General features: G+C 52.8%; 1 protein-coding gene across 2 annotated transcripts; it reads left to right on the top strand.

Moving 5' to 3' along the window:
• The first annotated feature begins 7,169 nt into the window (after positions 1-7,169).
• PGAM5 (PGAM family member 5, mitochondrial serine/threonine protein phosphatase) lies at positions 7,170-16,071 on the top strand. Of its 2 annotated transcripts, none has more exons than XM_025400929.1 (6): positions 7,170-7,424; positions 11,499-11,677; positions 13,644-13,769; positions 13,915-14,003; positions 14,181-14,314; positions 15,422-16,071. In XM_025400929.1, the coding sequence occupies exons 1-6, from the start codon at positions 7,234-7,236 to the stop codon at positions 15,570-15,572; spliced, it is 870 nt and encodes a 289-aa protein (XP_025256714.1). In that variant the 5' UTR covers positions 7,170-7,233; the 3' UTR covers positions 15,573-16,071. The 2 variants fall into 2 exon arrangements, with proteins under 2 accessions (XP_025256714.1, XP_025256715.1); XM_025400930.1 differs by having other exon boundaries at positions 14,184-14,314.
• Positions 16,072-18,080: the final 2,009 nt, after the last annotated feature.

Consider the following 18,080-nt stretch of genomic DNA (forward strand, 5'->3'; position numbering starts at 1 on the left):
CTGGAAATGGTGCCATGCACCTGTATACTCAAAGGCTGAGGCAGGAGGATCGTTTGAGTTCAGGAGGTTGAGGCTGCAGTGAGCTGTGATTGTGTCGCTGCACTCCAGTTAGGGTGACAGAGTGAAGCCCTGTCTCTATTTTTAAAAAAAAAAAAAAAAAAAAAAAAAAGGCTGGGCGCAGTGGTTCAGGCCTATAATCCCAGCACTTTGGGAAGCCGAGGCTGGCAGATCACTTGAGGTCAGGAGTTCGAGACCAGCGTGGCCCACATGGCAAAACCCTGTCTCTACTAAAAATACAAAAAAAATTAGCCAGGCGTGGTAGCAGGTGCCTGTAATCCCAGCTACTGGGGAGGCTGAGGCGGGAGAATCGCTTGAACCCAGGAGGCGGAGGTTACAGTGAGCTGAGATCACGCCACTGGGGGACAGAGCAAGAATCCGTCTCAAAAAAAAAAAATTAAATTAAGAAAATGAGATGGCAGCCGCGGTGTTCCCGCAGCCACGGTGTTCCCGCAGCCGGCTCCGGGGAGAATCCATGTCCTTCCCTTTCCAGCTTCTAGAGGCCCAGCATTCTTTGACTTGTGGCCCAGTATCACTCCAGCCTCCGCTTCCACCCCCTCATCTCCTCCCTCTGGCCTCCCTCCCTCCCTAAGGCCTGCTGTAAGTACTCTGGGAACCCCTGGATAATCCTGAAAACTCCTCCCATCTCCAGGTCCTTAATCATGTCTGGAAAGTCCCTTTTGCCACGTAAGGAAGCAGATCCACGGATTTCAGCGGTTAGCACACAGTGGGCGCATCATTTAGTGCACCACGCCCAGCCCTGGTGTCTCAAGGGGGATTCTCCCAAAGGTCTAACATAACTTGTAGAAAAAGCGGCTGACGAAACGATACAGTTGCTCACTCGACTGTTACACAGCGTGCAGCAATCTCCACTCAGGCTTCAGGCCAGCCGGCAGCCGTTTGGGAAGAATGTTCTGGGCCTGTTGCCTTGGCCGTTCCTGCAGCCAGCCTGCGTGGGCATCTTGAGAGCAGCCTCTCTTGCATTTATGTTTCCCCAGCACCCATGCAGTATCTAAAACAGTGGGCAGGAGTGAGGAAGGCAGCATCTTCTGCGGTGAGAAATCAATGGGCTCAGAGCGGTGGGGGCCTAGCGTGTGTTCGGCATGGCTCTCCCAGGCAGCACGGAGCCTTCCCTTGTACACACGTGTGTCCTTGCAGGAACCAAAGCAGTCACCTCCCTCAGTAAGGAGTGCTCTTTGAAGGCAAGATCCTTACTGTGCATGTCCAAAGTATGGCTTCCTGTAGGCGCTCAGGTGTGAACTGAATTGAATTGAAGCTGGTTGAGGATTAGGGCAGAATTTATATATGAAAGCCAAGTTTGTAAATTTTTAATTGTTTAAATCACAATTATTTAAAACTGTTTCCTAAATTTCAGTCAATCGTACCTGTTCTATATCATTTTTCACTTACAAGTTTTAAAGATCTATGCTTAACTTTTTTTTTTTTAATAGAGATAGGGTCTTGCTCTGTCACAAAGGCTGGAGTGCAGTGATGAAATCACAGCTCAAGACCAGCCTCACCCTCCCGTGCGAAGCATGGTGGCTCATGCCTGTAATCCCAGCGTTTTGGGAGGTCAAGACGAAAGGATCATTTGAGCTTAGGATTTCAAGACCAGCCTGGGCAACATAGCAAGACCTCATCTCTACAAAAACTTAAAATATTTGCTGGACTTGGTGATGTGCACCTGTAGTCCCAGCTATTCAAGAGGCTGAGGCAAGATCCCTTGGGCCCAGGAATTCGAGACTGCAGTGAGCTGTGATCACACCACCACACTGCAGCTTGGATGGGTGAGACCCTATCTTTAAAAAAAAAAAAAAAAAAAAGACCATCTGTATCATCAGGGTTCTGCAATTTCAGGATAATGTGTCTCCACTTGGTTCTTTTTATTCATTAGCTAGATTAGACACTTGGTAAGTTTCTTCAACCTGGAAATATATTTCCTTCAATTCCTGGAAACTTTCTTGCATCATTTCTTTGATAATTTTCTCATTATCTTCATAAGTCTCCTGGATTGGTGTTCTAATTTTATTTTTCTTTTCCAATTTAGATTTTTTCCCTTTTATTTTCTGGACAATCTTTTTTTTTTTTTTTTGAGACAGTCTCGCTCTGTCGCCCAGGCGGGAGTGCAGTGGTGCTATTTCTACTCACTGCAGCCTCCGCCTCCCAGGTTCACCCAAGTAGCTGTGATTACAGGCACGCACTACTACGCCTGGCTGATTTTTGTATTTTTAGTATAGATGGGGTTTCACCATGTTGGCCAGTGGCCAGGCTGGTCTTGAACTCCTGACCTCAGGTGATCTGCCAGCCTTGGCCCCTCAAAGTGCTGGGATTACAGGAGTGAGCCACTGCGCCCAGCCTAATCACCTCAGTTTTATATCCCAACCTTCCAGCTGATTTTTTTTCTGTGTTCTTCTTTTGCTGGAGTGCAATGGCATGATCTCAGCTCACTGCAACCCCCCTGTCCCGGGTTCAACTGATTCTCCTGCCTCAGCCTCCTGAGTAGCTGGAATTACAGGCACCCACCACCACACCCAGTGAATTTTTGTATTTTTTTTTTAGTATAGACGGGGTTTCACCATGTTGGCCAGCCTGGTCTTGAACTACTCACCTCAGGTGATTGCCTGCCTTGGCCTCTCAAAGTGCTGGGATTACAGGCGTGAGCCACCATGCCCAGCCCTCTGTGTTCTTCTATTCTTCATTTCCAAGCATCCCTTCCCAGCTGTTTTTCTCATTCTGAGACCACTCCTCCTTGGTAGTATTCCATTGTTTCATGAGTATAATATCCTTTAAGATCTTAGTTACCTAAGTTTGGAAATCTTCTTGTATCTCATATGCTGTTTCTGAGTTAGTTTTTTTCTGTTTATTCATTTGTTTTGGTCTCCTTTTTCTTTTTCTTTTTTTTTTTTTTTTTTTTTTTTTTGAGACAGAGTCTCGCTCTGTCGCCCAGCCTGGAGTGCCGTGGCCGGATCTCGCTCACTGCAAGCTCCACCTCCCAGGTTCACGCCATTCTCCCACCTCAGCCTCCCGAGTAGCTCGGACTACAGGCACCCGCCACTTCGCCCGGCTAGTTTTTTGTATTTTTTAGTGGAGACGGGGTTTCACCGTGTTAGCCAGGATGGTCTCGAGCTCCTGACCTCGTGATCCACCCGTCTCGGCCTCCCAAAGTGCTGGGATTACAGGCTAGAGCCACCGCGCCCGGCCTTTTTTTTTTTTTTTTTTTTTTTTTGAGACAGACTCTTGCTCTGTCACCCAGGCTGGAGTGCAGTGGCATGATCTCGACTCACTGCAACCTCCGCCTCCCGGGTTCACTCACGCCATTCTCCTGCCTCAGCCTTCTGAGTAGCTGGGACTATAGGCGCCCACCACCACACCCAGATAGTTTTTTGTATTTTTAGTAGAGACGGGGTTTCACCGTAGTCTCCATCTCCTGACCTCGTGATCCACCCGCCTCGGCCTCCCAAAGTGCTGAGATTACAGGTGTGAGCCACCGCGCCCGGCCTTGGTCTTTTTTTCTTTTTAGAGACAGGGTCTTGCCATGTTACCCAGGCTGAACTGCAGTAGCTATTCACAGATCTCACTCATCAGCATGGGAGTTCTGACCTGCTCCATTTCCACCTGGGCTGGTTCACTCCTCCTTAGGCAACCTAGTGCTCTGCTTCTCCCAGGAAGTCACCACAGTGGTGTGTTAAGTGTGAATATCCAACTAGCAAAGCACACTACAGCCCCGAACTCCTGGGCTCAAGCAATTCTCTCACCTCAGCCTCCCCAGCAGCTGGGACTGCACGGGTGTGCCACTATGCCTGGCTCTATCTTTCTTGATTAGGATTTCCTCAAATGTCTGTTGATCCTTGATGGTTCATTAATTTTTAAGAATCAGTGCTACTAAGACATTCTTTGGAAGCTTAGTGTGGGCTGCACATGTTAAATGGTGCCTTCACTGTAGGTCAAGCAAGCAGAGACCCACTTTTGTTGAGGATCACACGTTATCAAAAAGTGGGGTGTAAGGCCGGGTGCAGTGGCTCGTGCCTGTAATCCCAGCACTTTGGGAGGCCAAGGTGGGAGGATCACTTGAGCCCAGGAGTTCAAGGTCTCTCTTTTTTACTGGGCAACACAAACCCCCGTCTTTACAGAAAATATAGAAATTAGTGGAGTATGGTGGCACATGCCTGTAGTTCCAGTTACTCTGGAGGCTAAGGCAGGGGAATCACTTGAGCCCAGGAGTTGGAGGCTGCAGTGAGCTGTGATTGCACCATTGCACTCCAGCCTGGGCAGCAGAGTGAGACCCTGTCTCTTAAGAAAAAAAAAAATACATTAAAAAAACTTTTTTTTTTTTTTTCCAGATAGAGTCTTGCACTGTTGCCTGGGCTAGAGTGCAGTGGCGCGATCTCACCTCACTGCAACCTCTGCCTCCTGGGTTCAAGTGATTCTTCTGCCTCAGCCTCCCGAGTGTGGGATTACAGGCGCCCACCATCACGCCCAGCTTATTTTTTCCATTTTTAGTAGAGATGGGGTTTCACCATGTTGGCCAGGCTGGTCTTGAACTCCTGACCTCGTGATTTGCCCACCTCGGCCTTCCAAAGTGCTGGGATTACAGGCGTGAGCCACTGTGGCCCAGCCCATTTTCTTTTTTTTTTTTTTTTTGAGACAGAGTCTCGCTCTGTTGCCCAGGCTGGAGTGCAGTGGCACAATCTCGGCTTACCACAGCGTCCCGTTTTCAAGCGATTCTCCTGGCTCAGCCTCCTGAGTACCTGGGATTACCAGCGTGCGCCACTATACCCTAATTTTTTGTATTTTTAGTAGAGATGAAGTTTCACCATGTTGGCCAGGCTGGTCTCGAACTCCTGACCTCAAGTGATCAGCCTGCCTCAGCCTCTCAAAGTGCTGGGATAACAGGCATGAGCCACTGCGCCTGGCGTAAAAAAATACATTAAAAAAAAAAAATCTTTTTTCTTGGGCTGGTCAGTTTCCACACAGAGGAATCCTTCAGTTCTTGTCAGGGCGTTGGGGGAAGGATGGTGGTGGTAGCTGAGCATGCAATGAGCCTAGTGGCCAACATTCTTGTGACTAACCGGATGAAAGGGATTAGAGGTCCTACTCTTCCTTATGTGAACTCCGTATAATCCCGTCTTTATTACTGCATCCCGATCCGAGCTATGCTTGGTGTCCAGAATCCTCCTGTTCAGGTCCCCTGGAATGGCCTTTCTCTTAGTGCTCCACGGTGATGAAAGTGAGCTAATCCCCTGAACATGTGTGTGAGAAAGGAAATGTGGAAGGCAATCTTTTCCTCTAAATGCTCCTGCTTTCAGTTCCACAGCCCTCAGACAGGAGGCTAGCGCTGCCAACTCCCAGACTCTTCCAGACTCACTGGATTAAATGAACTTGCTTCTTGGTTTCCTTCCACATAGGCACTGGTGTTCCATTTTCTCAGGTCCATAAAGATCTGATTTCCAGTTTTCAAACTTTTGTTAACTGATTTATCTGCTGTCGTTTCTTTTTTTTTTTAATTAATTAATTAATTATTTATTTTTGAGACGGAGTCTTGCTCTGTCGCCCAGGCTGGAGTGCAGTGGTGCGATCTTGGCTCACTGCAAGCTCCGCCTCTCGGGTTCACGCCATTCTCCTGCCTCAGCCTCCCGGTAGCTGGGACTACAGGCGCCGCCACCGCACCTGGCTAATTTTTTTGTATTTTTAGTAGAGACGGGGTTTCACCCTGTTAGCCAGGATGGTCTCGATCTCCTGACCTCGCGATCCACCCGCCTGGGCCTCCCAAAGTGCGGAGATTACAGCCGTGAGCCACCGCGCCTGGCCCTGTCGTTTCTTCTTATGGACTCAACTATGTCCTTGTGGATTTTCCATTTTGTTTTTTATCTTTTAGCTGGAGTGCAGTGGTGCGATTTCAGCTGACTGCAGCCTCTGCCTCTCCAGTTCCAGAGATTCTCCTGCCTCAGCCTCCTAGGTAGTTGGGATTACAGGCGTGTACCATCATGCGTGGCTTAATTTTTGTATTTAGTAGAGACGGGGTTTCACCATGTTGGCCAGGCTGGTTTCAAATTCCTGACCTCGGGTGATCCACCCGCCTCAGCTTCCCAAAGTGCTGGGATTACAAACATGAACCACTGAACCTGGCCAATTTTTTTGTTTTGTTTTTTTCAGAGTCTCACTCTGTCACCCAGACCGGAGTGCAGAGGCACGATCCTGGCTCACTACAACCTCTGCCTCCCGGGTTCAAGCGATTATCCTACCTCAGGTTCCTGAGTAGCGGGGAATACAAGCGCGCACCACCATGCCAGGCTAATTTTTTTTGTATTTTCAGTAGTGAGGGAGTTTCACCATGTTGGTCAGGCTGGTCTCAAACTCCTGACCTCAGGTGATCCGCCCACCTTGGCCTCCCAAAGTGCTGGGATTACAGACGTGAGCCACTGCGCCTGGCCCAATTTTCCTTTTTTTATATTATTAATTTTTTTTGAGACAGGGCAAGCGTCCAGCAATGGGTAAGCGGTGGGGTCGGTCCACACAGGCGTCCAGCAATGGGTAAGCGGTGGGGTCGGTCCACACAGGGAGCGCCGGTCCCCCTGGAAGGAAACCCAGGCTCTAACGAGGTTCCTCTGAGGACCCTGCTAAGCGAAATGCGCCGGCCACAGAGGGGCTGTCCCGCAGGAGGCCGGGACCAGAAGTAACAGCCGGCCGAACCTGAACGCACTTCACGCCGCTTGAACCGCACACGCAGGAACGGCGCCGGCGGAAAAATTTATTTCGGGTTCTGCCACCAAAAACGTAGCCTTTAAACAAATCTGTCGCGGTTTCCCAGCTCCCTTAAACCAGGGCCCCAAGTTCTCCTCCGCGTCTCCGCCCCGCACCCAGCCTCGGGCCTGGGCAGGCGCTTCCGGTGCGGAACCTTCTGGAAAGCACCGCGCCGCCCTCCCGGCGTCTCCACAGCTCCGCCCGCACCTGCGCGCACCGGCGTTCGCGAGCACCAGTGACGGGACGGAAGAGTGACGGGGCAGGCGGCTCCGCGAAAACACCCCTTCGCTGAAGGCTGGCCCGCGCCCCGCCGCGCCCCAGGAGGCGGGACTTCCGCCCCCGCCTCCCGGAAGCGGCCTCCCGCGGAAGCGTGTCCCTCGCGGAGCGCCGTCGGGGCCGTGGGCGCCTGCGCGGGCCGGCGCGGGAGCGGGCGGCATGGCGTTCCGGCAGGCGCTGCAGCTGGCGGCCTGCGGGCTGGCAGGGGGCTCGGCCGCCGTGCTCTTCTCGGCCGTGGCGGTAGGGAAGCCGCGCGCGGGCGGGGACGCGGAGCCACGCCCGGCTGAGCCGCCGGCCTGGGCGGGGGGCGCGCGGCCGGGCCCCGGCGTCTGGGACCCCAACTGGGACAGGTGCGCGCGGGGCTGGTCGGGGCTGGGGTCGGGATGGGGGTCAGGGCCGGTGTTACCGTTGGGATCGGGATCGGGACCAGGACCAGGGTCGGGATCGGGACCAGGTTCAAGGTTGCGATCGAGTCGGGATCTGCGGTCGTCGTCCGCTTCCCCCGGCGAAGGAACCGCCTTCCGGGGCCGCTCTGCGCTGAGGGTTCTGGGGGCGGCGGGCCCTTTCCGCCGGCTTCTGTGGGCCGAGCTCCGCCTCATCGTCGCCCTTCTCTCCGCCCCTGCGAGTCCGTCCTGGGTGCCGTCGCCGGAGCGCGGGCCGGGGCGAGGCTGGGGTGGAAGCCGGGCCTCCTCCAGGGGCGTTTGCAGGAGCGCGCCCGCGAGCCGCGTGCGGTTAATGAGCGTTTGAAATATGGCCCGTGTGATTCCTGAAGGGAATGCTTAGTTTACGTCAATTTAAACTTAAGCAGGCCGGGCGCGGTGGCTCACGCCTGTAATCCCAGCACTTTGGGAGGCCGAGACGGGCGGATCACGAGGTCAGGAGATCGAGACCATCCTGGCTAACACGGTGAAACCCCGTCTCTACTAAAATACAAAAAAATTAGCCGGGCGAGGTGGCGGCGCCTGTAATCCCAGCTACTCGGGAGGCTGAGGCAGGAGAATGGCGTGAACCCGGGAGGCGGAGCTTGCAGTGAGCCGAGATCGCGCCACTGCACTCCAGTCTGGGCCACAGAGTGAGACTCCGTCTCAAAAAACCAAAAACAAACAAACAAAAATAAATAAACTTAAGCACGGCCGGGTGCAGTAGCTCACGCCTGTAATCCGGGCGTTTGGGAGGCCGAGGCCAGAGGATCGCTTGAGCCCAGGAAGTTGAAACCGGCCTGGGCAACATAGGAAGACCCCCATCTCTACAAAAATTACAAAATAAGTTAGCCGAGCGAGGTGGCGCGCGCGTGTGGTCCCAGCTACTCGGGAGGCTGAGGCAGGAGGATCCCTTGAGTCCAGGGGTCCCAGGCTGCAGTGTGAGCCGAGATCCCGCCACTTCACTCCAGCCTAAGCAACAGAGCCTGTCTCAAAGGAAAAAAAAAAGTGCAGGTTTTTAACATTGGTTATGTGTTGAAATAGTATTTTTAGCATATTGAATTAAAAGTATGATCGAAATTCACCTGTTTCTTTTTAATGTTGCTGTTAGAAAATTTATAATTTTCACATGTTGCTGGCATTGTTTCTGTCGGCCAGGACTGCTCTCGAGGCAAGGATGGTTTGCCCAGTCCTAACTGCTCCTTATACTCAGTACTCTGAGAAAGGGGCACAGAATTATACTTACTGCTGTGGTTGTGTTAAGTACTTTATATTACTTTTTTTTCTTTTGTTAACCTTATTTCCTCTATTATTAGCATCATACACTAAGCGTGGTATATATATCAAAATTAATGAGCCGTAACCCATACATTATTACTAAGGTTCATGCTTCACTGAGATTTCCTCAGCTTTTACCTGCTGTTCTGTTCTAGGATCCCACATGACAAGCAATCTTCATGCCTCCTCAGGCACGTTTTGGTGGTGATAATTTCTCAGACTTGTTTCGATGATCATCACTGTTTGAGGCGTCCTGGTCAGGGGTTTTATAGAAGGTTCCTCAGTTGAGATTTGTCTGAAGATTTTCTCATGATTAGATTGGAGTTATATTCTTTTTCTTTCTTTTCTTCTTTTTTGTTTGAGATGGATTTTCGCTCTTGTTGCCCAGGCTGGAATGCAATGGCGCAATCTTGGCTCACTGCAACCTCCGCCTCCTGAGTTCAAGCGATTCTCCTGCCTCAGCCTCCCGAGTAGCTGGGACTACAGGCATGTACCACCACGCCATCTAATTTTGTGTTTTTAGTAGAGAGGGGGTTTCTCCATGTCGGTCAGGCTGGTCTTGAACTCCTGACCTCAGGTGATCCACCCACCTCAGCCTCTCAAAGTGCTGGGATTACAGGCATGAGCCACCATGCCCAGCCCATTAAATTCTTTTTTAAAAATCAGTAAAATATTCTGAATTTCTTAGGCCTTTTTAAGGAAAGAGATTAAGGTTAAAGAACTTGAAGTAGGTTGGCTGCAGTGGCTCACACCTGTAATCCCAGCACTTTTTGAGAGGCTGAGGCGGGCGGATCATTTGAGTTCAGGAGTTCGAGACCAGCCTGGCCAACATGGTGAAAGTCTGTCTTTATTAAAAATACAAAAGAATTAACCAGGCATGGTGGCACACACCTGTAGTCCCAGCTACTCAGGAGGCTGAGGCAGGAGAATCACTTGAACCCAGGAGGTGGAGGCTGCAGTGAGCCCAGATTGTGCCACTGCACTCCAGCCTGGGCGACAGAGGGAGACACTGTCTCAAAAAAAAAAACTTGAAGTAGAACCGGGAACTGAGCCCAGCCTTTCTCTTTTAAGCAGGTGTTCTGTATTTGCTTGCCATGTCTGGGGAGAAGTGAATTGGGCCTTGTGGGCTGGGAAAGACTCGTACAGACAGAAGGCATGAGCAACTAGAGGAAGGTACTAGAAGACAGCGTGTTTCCTCTTGAGTGTCATGTGTCCACGCTGTAAAGTTCCAGAGCCTCATCTGGTGAAATCTCCCGCTTCTTCCTGGAGGTCTCATGCAGTGCACGGCTTCCTGTCTCTGTGCCTATAGCTCCCAAATATTTTCACCCTGACTCCCACATACCTGCCAATTTGAGTCTTGGCCTGGTTTATGACAGGCCCCCAGGTCAGCGCAGCCCGAACAGAGCCCTTGAGTCACGACCATACCCTTCCACAACTTCCTTTTCTGCCACTGTCTCTGAGTAAATACCAGCAGGTTCCACTTTTGCTCTTCCCAGCTCTGCCGTGTTGAACTTTTTTTGTTGCTGTTCAGACAGGGTCTTGCTCTGTTGCCCAGGCTGGAGCGCAGTGCACTGCAGTGGCGAGATCATGGCTCCCTCCCAGGCTCAAGTGATCCTCCCACCTCAGCCTCCTGAGCAGCTGGGACTACAGCTGCGGACCGCCTTGCCCAGCTAACTTTTTAATTTAATATTTTTGTAGAGACGGGGCCCCCCTGTGTTGCCCAGGCTGGTCTTGAACTCCTGGGCTTCAGTGATCTGCCCACCCTGACCTCCCAAAATGCTGGGATCCGCTTTTTCAGATTCCAGCAGCTCCGGAACAGGACTTCATAATGGGAATGGTTTCTTCCTCACTGTCTGATGTGATAGTCATTATCCCATGTGGCTGCTGAGTGTTTGTTTATTTTCTGAGGTGGAGTCTCGCTGTGTCGCCCAGGCTGGAGTGCAGTGGTGCAATCTCAGCTCTTTGCACCCTCCGCCTCCCGGGTTCAAGCGATTCTCCTGCCTCAGCCTCCCAAGTAGCTGGGATTTCAGGTCTGTGCCACCAAGCCCGGCTGATTTTTTCCATTTTTAGTAGAGATGGGATTTCACCATGTTGGCCAGGCTAGTCTCGAACTCCTGACCTCAGTTGATCTGCCCGCCTCAGCCTCCCAAATGCTGGGATTACAGGTGTAAGCCACTGCACCCGGTCCTGAGGGTCTAAAATGTGTTTAGTATGACTGAGGACATGATGTTTTAATTTTATTTAATGTTGCTTAAATTTTTAATTGAAACATCCTCATAGCTGGTGGCTGCTGTTGGGCATTGCAGTTCTAGGCTCTGCTGAAGCATCATGGTCAGGGAGGCTGTCCTGGTCCCACGGACACTTTCCCCCTGCCCACCCATAGCCGCTGTCCTCCTTCCTAGCCTGGCGTTTCCGTACCCACAGGTGCATTCTGGGTGGTCTGTCTCCTGCTGTTCACTGTCTGCCTCTCCTTATTAGAGAAGATGCACAGGGCTTTGCTTATCTGTTTTGCTTTCCAGCACATAACGCAGAACAGGCCTGGAACTAGCTTTTTGGGAGGGAGAGTAGCGGTATGCTCAGAGAGGCCTCCCCAGGGCTGTGCCGAGGTCCTTGTCTTCTCTCCATGCTCTTCCCAAATAGTCTGACAATCTGGAAATAACATCTTGTCAGAAAAACTCAAACTTGGGAACAGAGGTCACAAGGACCTATCTTGTATTTCAACATCAGGCGAGAACCGCTGTCTCTGATCAACCTGCGGAAGAGGAACGTGGAATCTGGGGAAGAAGAGCTGGCGTCCAAGCTGGACCACTACAAAGCCAAGGCCACACGGCACATCTTCCTCATCAGGCACTCCCAGTACCATGTGGATGGCTCCCTGGAGAAGGACCGCACTCTGACCCCGCTGGGTATGTGGCGAGTCAGACCCTCTCTGACTCCCTTGGGTGTGTGATGGGGTCAGACCCTCCAGGGACGCCCTTGGGGAGGTGACGGGGTCAGACCCTCCAGGGACGCCCTTGGGGATGTGGCCAGGTCAGACCCTCCGCGGACGCCCTTGGGGATGTGGCCAGGTGCATATCCTCTGCTGGTGCCTTGGTTATGTGATGCAGCTCCTCCGCAGACCCCACCAGTCAGCTTTCTGGAAAGTGTTTGGGGCACTGGGTCTCCTGGGGCCCATGTCTGAGGCCATCACCCCTGAATCACACATTGACATTACCAGTAACTGTCCGCTGAACTTGGATAGAAGACAAGCTTTTAAAAATGTCTTTACCTTGGCCAGGCGCGGTGGCTCACACCTGTAATCCCAACACTTTGGGAGGCCAAGGCAGGCGGATCACCCGAGGTCAGGAGTTCGAGACCAGCCTGGCCAACACGGCGAAACCTCGTCTCTACTAAACGTACAAAAATTAGCCAGGTGCGGTGGCAGGCACCCGTAATCCCAGCTACTCAGGAGGCTGAGGCAAGAGAATTGCTTGACCCTGGCGGGTGGAGGTTGCAGTGAGCCAAGATTGCACCACTGCACTCTAGCCTAGGTGACAGAGCGAGACTCCGTCTCAAAAAAAAAAAAAAGTCCTTACCTTTTAGCAAATGTCGGACCTATCTTGTTTGCATGAGACCAAATTCGGTGCATATCCTAGCAGGGGTTTTGTGCCTGCTTGACGCCTTGGAAAGCCGCATAGCTTGTGCACTCAGCTGCTCACCTGGACCTGCTGCCAAACACCCTTCTCTTCTGCACTCACAGGCCTGCTGCCTGGCGTCTGCTTTTTTTTTTTTTTTTTTTTTTTTTTTTTTCCGGAGACAAGAGTCCTGCTCTGTTGCCCAGGCTGGAGTGCAGATGTGATCATGGCCCACTGCATGGGTTCAAGCGATTCTCCTGCCTCAGCCTCCCAAGTAGCTGGGATTGGGAGGCACAATCCCACAGGTGGCACTTTTTTTTTTTTTTTTTTTGTATTTTTAGTAGAGACAGCGTTTCACCATATTGGCCAGGCTGGTCTCAAACTCCTGACCTCGTGATCCGCCCGCCTTGGCCTCCCAAAGTGCTGGGATGACAGGTGTGAGCCACCGCGCTCAGCCTGGCATCTGTCTCTCAATGCCCCGTTGAACAGGCAGGACTGAGCGACACGATCCCGCCTGTCCCCACTGGCAGACACTGCATAGACAGCGCCCAGGAGGGTCCTTCCACCCTGTCCTTGTGTTCCTGTGCAGGTGGATCTGTAGGAGAGATGCCTAGAGAAGGAAATGTGGGGTAGGCTAAGGTAGAGTTTACACTTTGAAAAGTTCTTTAAATGGGATAGTGTCTGTTCATGCACATATTAAAAGTTCAAATGGTAAAAATGTGCAGGGCTGTCCTCCACAGATGCCTCCCTCAGCCCCCAGAACTGTCCCGGCTGCTTGTATACAAAGAAAGTGGAGTGAGAGACGCAGCTGTGGCTGCATCCAGTGGACTCAGCCTTCCCGAGGGCCTTTCCACCTGCATGCCAAAGCTCACAAGAGAAAAGGTGTCTGCACTGGTGTCCGGCCCCCGTGTAGCAGCTCAGGGTGTTTAGGTCCTGCTGTGTTGGCCTCCGTCATGGCGTGTGCCTGGTGGACCCTGAGGCTCAGGTTTTGGGCATAGTTAAGTGAAGGTGATGAGGGGACTCAGAAACCACCAGCTACTGTCTGGTTTCCTGCTATTGATGGAATTGGATGCTTTTTTTTTCCTGTATGGGGGTGAAGACAGTTGAGTGCCAGCCCCTCAGGCCCAAGCCTAGGGAGAGCAGGAGCCATGGGATGCACTTGCTGCCTGACGCGGGCTCGTGCTTGTGGGTGGAGGAGGGCGCGTTTGTGGGTGAAGGAGGGGGTGCGGGTGCGGCACTGAGGTGTTTCACCCTCCAGGTCGGGAGCAGGCTGAACTCACGGGGCTCCGCCTCGCAAGCTTGGGGTTGAAGTTTAATAAAATCGTCCATTCCTCTATGACGCGCGCCATAGAGACCACTGATATCATCAGCCGGCACCTGCCAGGTAAGTGCTGGGCGCGGGGCCTCCGTGCTTGCAGCAGTGGATGGCTGGCGGCAGGGCCCCGGCCTGAGCTCCTGGCCACTGGGAGGTCACAGCATCTCCGCTGGCAGGGCCGCCGCACCCAAGGCTTCACTGTGCTTCTCCCCAGGCGTCTGCAAAGTCAGCACAGACCTGCTGCGGGAAGGCGCCCCCATCGAGCCAGACCCGCCTGTGTCTCACTGGAAGCCAGAAGCTGTGGTAAAAACCTCCCCAGGGAGCAGCTGCGTCACCCCTGCCTTTCCTGGGCAAAGCGGCCCTGCGGGGCTCACCGTCCACCACGGGTCCGGCCGTCCCACGGGCTTCCCCGGGCAGCGATGGGGTCTGTCCGCCTTGCCCGTGTACTTCCACACTGACTGTTCCTCACTCTGCCCCCAGCAGTATTACGAAGACGGAGCCCGGATCGAGGCCGCCTTCCGGAACTACATCCACCGTGCAGATGCCAGGCAGGAGGAGGACAGTTATGAGATCTTTATTTGTCACGCCAACGTCATCCGCTACATCGTATGCAGGTAGGCAGCCACCGTGCTGGTTGTGGCCAAAATAATTTCACATCTAGAGAAAAGCACTGTGCTGTTCCGGCCGGCGCCGCAGGGCTGCCCTGAGGAGGCTTGGGAAGCAGCCTGAGGGTGGCCATGCCACCCACAGAGACAGGGTGGTGGGTGGCTCAGAGGCGGTGATGGCAACACCAGGCTTTTCCACAAATGCGAATTGTGCCTAAGAAGTGCATGAAGATGCCACGGCGGATAGATCTCATCTCCGTTCTTCGCTTTCCCAGAAAGGGACCTGTTCCACTAACTGGCTGCTCCCTGCGTTTTTTTTTAATACGGGAAAAGCAGAAATTAAATTGTGTTTACTCGTAAGAAGTCAGCGTTTTTCTGATTTGTGCAAATCTTGAGTTGGGGTTGGGCCCCTGTCCTAAAGTGCGCAGGTCCCCAAGTGTGATGGCTCAATTCACGTCTATCCCAGCCAGATCTTCCCCGAGAAGCCCCGATTGAAGATAGGAGCAGCTCAGCTTATGTGTACCCAGCCCTGAGGCTGCTCTGAAACTTCTTACTGAGGGGCTCAGCCCCCGTTTGTAAAACAGAGCCCCCCGGCCCAGCCTCTTTTAAGGACAGAGCCCCCTAGCTCTAGTCCAGCCTGTTTTAAGGACAGACCTCCCCTGCCCCAGCCCGGCCCGTTTTAAGAACATAGTCCCCTGGCTCTGGCCCAGCCCGTTTGTTTTTATTTATTTATTTATGTATTTATTGAGATGGAGTCTCGCTCTGTCGCCCAGGCTGGAGTGCAGTGGCGTGATCTCGGCTCGCTGCAAGCTCCGTCTCCCGGGTTCACGCCATTCTCCTTCTTCCTCAGCCTCCCGAGTAGCTGGGACTACAGGCGTCCGCCACCACAGATGGCCAATTTTTTGTATTTTTAGTAGAGACGAGGTTTCACCGTGTTGGCCAGCATGGTCTCGATCTCCTGACCTCGTGATCCTCCCACCTCAGCCTCCCAAAGTGCTGGGGTTACAGGCGTGAGCCACCGCACCTGGCCTAGCCCAGCCCAGCCTGTTTTAAGGACAGAGCCCCCGGCTCTAACGTGCTCTCTCTCTCTCTCTCTCTCCCCCCCTCTCTCCCCAGAGCGCTGCAGTTCCCTCCCGAAGGCTGGCTCCGGCTGTCCCTTAACAACGGCAGCATCACCCACCTGGTGATCCGACCCAATGGCCGAGTTGCGCTCAGGACCCTCGGGGACACGGGGTTCATGCCTCCCGACAAGATCACCCGGTCGTGAGGGCACCGCAGGGCTCTGGCCTCTCCTTCCCTCTGTCCTCCCTGCACAGGCCGCACGCACTTACGTTTTGTTCCCGAGGAGACAGGTGGAAAAGTAGAAACCTACAATGCTGCATCTGGGGAGTGACTTGTGGCCAGGCTGAGAAGGGGAGAGTTGGGATCAGACAGCCTGACTTCTATACAGGGTTTCATACCTGACCAAGGAACCCCCAGGATGGCGTGGGGTTTAAGGCGAAGACCTCTCATGCAGAAGTCAGGCCTGTTGTGGGGACCTGAATGAGGCCTGACCCAGACTACCATGTTCGCAGCCGCAGCTGACCCGTGCCAAGGGTCCATGCTCCGTTGGCAAAGCCAGTCAGGCACGAGGGTGACTGAGGCACACGGATGAGGAGGGCACCCAGGTTCTGTTCACAACTCACTTCACCTCATACATCCTTTTAATTTCTTAAAACCCTCTTGTCATTTAAATATTTGTCAATTAAAGATTTTCTGGATGGGCACAGTGGCTCACACCTGTATTCCCAGCTACTTGGGAGGCCAAGGTGGGAGGATCTCTTGAGCCCAGGAGTTTTAAGACCAGCCTGGACAAGGCAACATAGCGAGACCCTGTCTCTACTAAAAATACAAAAGTTAGCTGGGCATGGTGGTGGGCATCTATAGTCCCAGCTACTTGGGAGGCTGAGGTGGGTGGATCACTTGGGCCCAGGAGTTGGAGGCTGCAGTGAGCTGTGATTTGTGTCACTACCCTCCAGCCTGGGCAACCAAGGGAGACTTAAAGCAATTTTTTTTTTTTTTTGAAACGGAGTTTCACTCTTATTTGCCCAAGCTGGAGTGCAGTGGCGGGATCCTGGCTCACTGCAACCTCTGGCCTCCTGGGTTCAAGTGATTCTCCTGCCTCAGCCTCCCAAGTAGCTGGGATTACAGGCGCCCGCCACCGCACCCAGCTAATTTTTGTGTTTTTAGTAGGGACGGGGTTTCACCACGTTGGCCAGGCTGGTCTTGAACTCCTGACCTCGTGATCCGCCCGCCTCGGCCTCCCAAAGTGCTGGGATTACAGGCGTGAGCTACCGCACCCAGCCGGGGACTAAAACATTTAAACGTGTTGTGGGTACCCAGATATTGTGTTAATTTAGGAAAAACTAAAATTTCTATGAAGTGGTTGTGACTATTTTCTGTAGTCGATACGATTGGGATATCTGATCTATTTCTCTGTCTACTTTGGAAATGATTGCATAATAAAATTTTACTGTTTTTCTTAAAAGGACTAGTGACTGTGTTAAAAACAGGAAACTTCGGCCGGGTACGGTGGTTCAAACCTGTAATCCCAGCACTTTGGGAGGCCAAGGTGGGGAGATCACGAGGTGGAAGTTCAAGACCAGCCTGACCAACATGGTGAAACCCCGTCTCTACTAAAAATACAAAAATTAGCCAGGCGTGGCGGGCGCCTGTAATCCCAGCTACTCGGGAGGCTGAGGCAGGAGAATCGCTTGAACCCGGGAGGCAGAACTTGCAGGGAGCCGAGATCACGCCATTGCACTCCAGCCTGGGCAACGGAGCGAGACACCATCTAAAAAGGGAAAAAAAGGAAACTTGTGCAGTGTGAGAAACGATGGTGCCACCAGAACCCTTTGCACAGGGTCCCGTCTCCCCATGGTTTTGACACCTCTGCCTGTGTCACACCAGCTGCCTACTCAGAGGACTTCCGCCGGCGGCCTGGGCCCTCTCCGAATTCCTGACCAGGACGGCAAGACTGACCAGTGGCTGTGGAGACAACAGCCACAGCAACCAAACGCCATTGTCTAGAAACAGTTTGATAAGCCAGGGCTGCACCGACTTCAAAAACAAATACCAGGCACGCTCACGCTTGACCTCAGACAGGAGCAAGGCTCTCGCGGAAGGAGTCCGGGATGCTCTCAGTCAGCTGCACAGGCGCCCACGCCACAGTCCCAGGCGGGGTCTCAGCCTCCCAAGTGGCTCGTTCTACAGGCGTGCAGGGCTAAGCCTTTGTTTTGCTTGGGGCCCCGGCTCCTCTGTAAAGTGGGAAAGCTTGGAGGTGGGAGCGGGGCCAGCACGCCTGGCACCAAGGCGGTGCTCAGAGCAGGCACAGGGTTGCTGGGCGGAGAAGCTCATTGCAACGTGGAATGACCACACATCAGCTGGCCCTGACCCCCACCCAGCCCGCGGCTACTCCCGTCACTCACGTCACAGACCTGAGTCCCACCCACGTGAAGATCTGGACAGACTCCCAGGTCTAAAGGGGGAAGCGGAAGGGGGACCGTGAGCAGTTTTCAGTGCATCACAAGAAACCAGTGACCCAGAAGTCTTCGAAATGCTTACGCAAAAAAAAAAAAAAAAAAAAACCCTAAAGGAAGGAAAGAAAACCTGATGATGCTGCTTAAGTCAGATTTGAAGTCAAGGATTTTGAAAAGTTAAGCCACAAACTCAGTGTGTGACTCATTCTTTAAGAGCACACGGCAATGATAACCTGTATTCTTGTTTTTCAAGTCTA

Source organism: Theropithecus gelada, chromosome 11 (genome assembly GCF_003255815.1).
Source record: "Theropithecus gelada isolate Dixy chromosome 11, Tgel_1.0, whole genome shotgun sequence".
Lineage (NCBI taxonomy): Eukaryota > Metazoa > Chordata > Mammalia > Primates > Cercopithecidae > Theropithecus > Theropithecus gelada.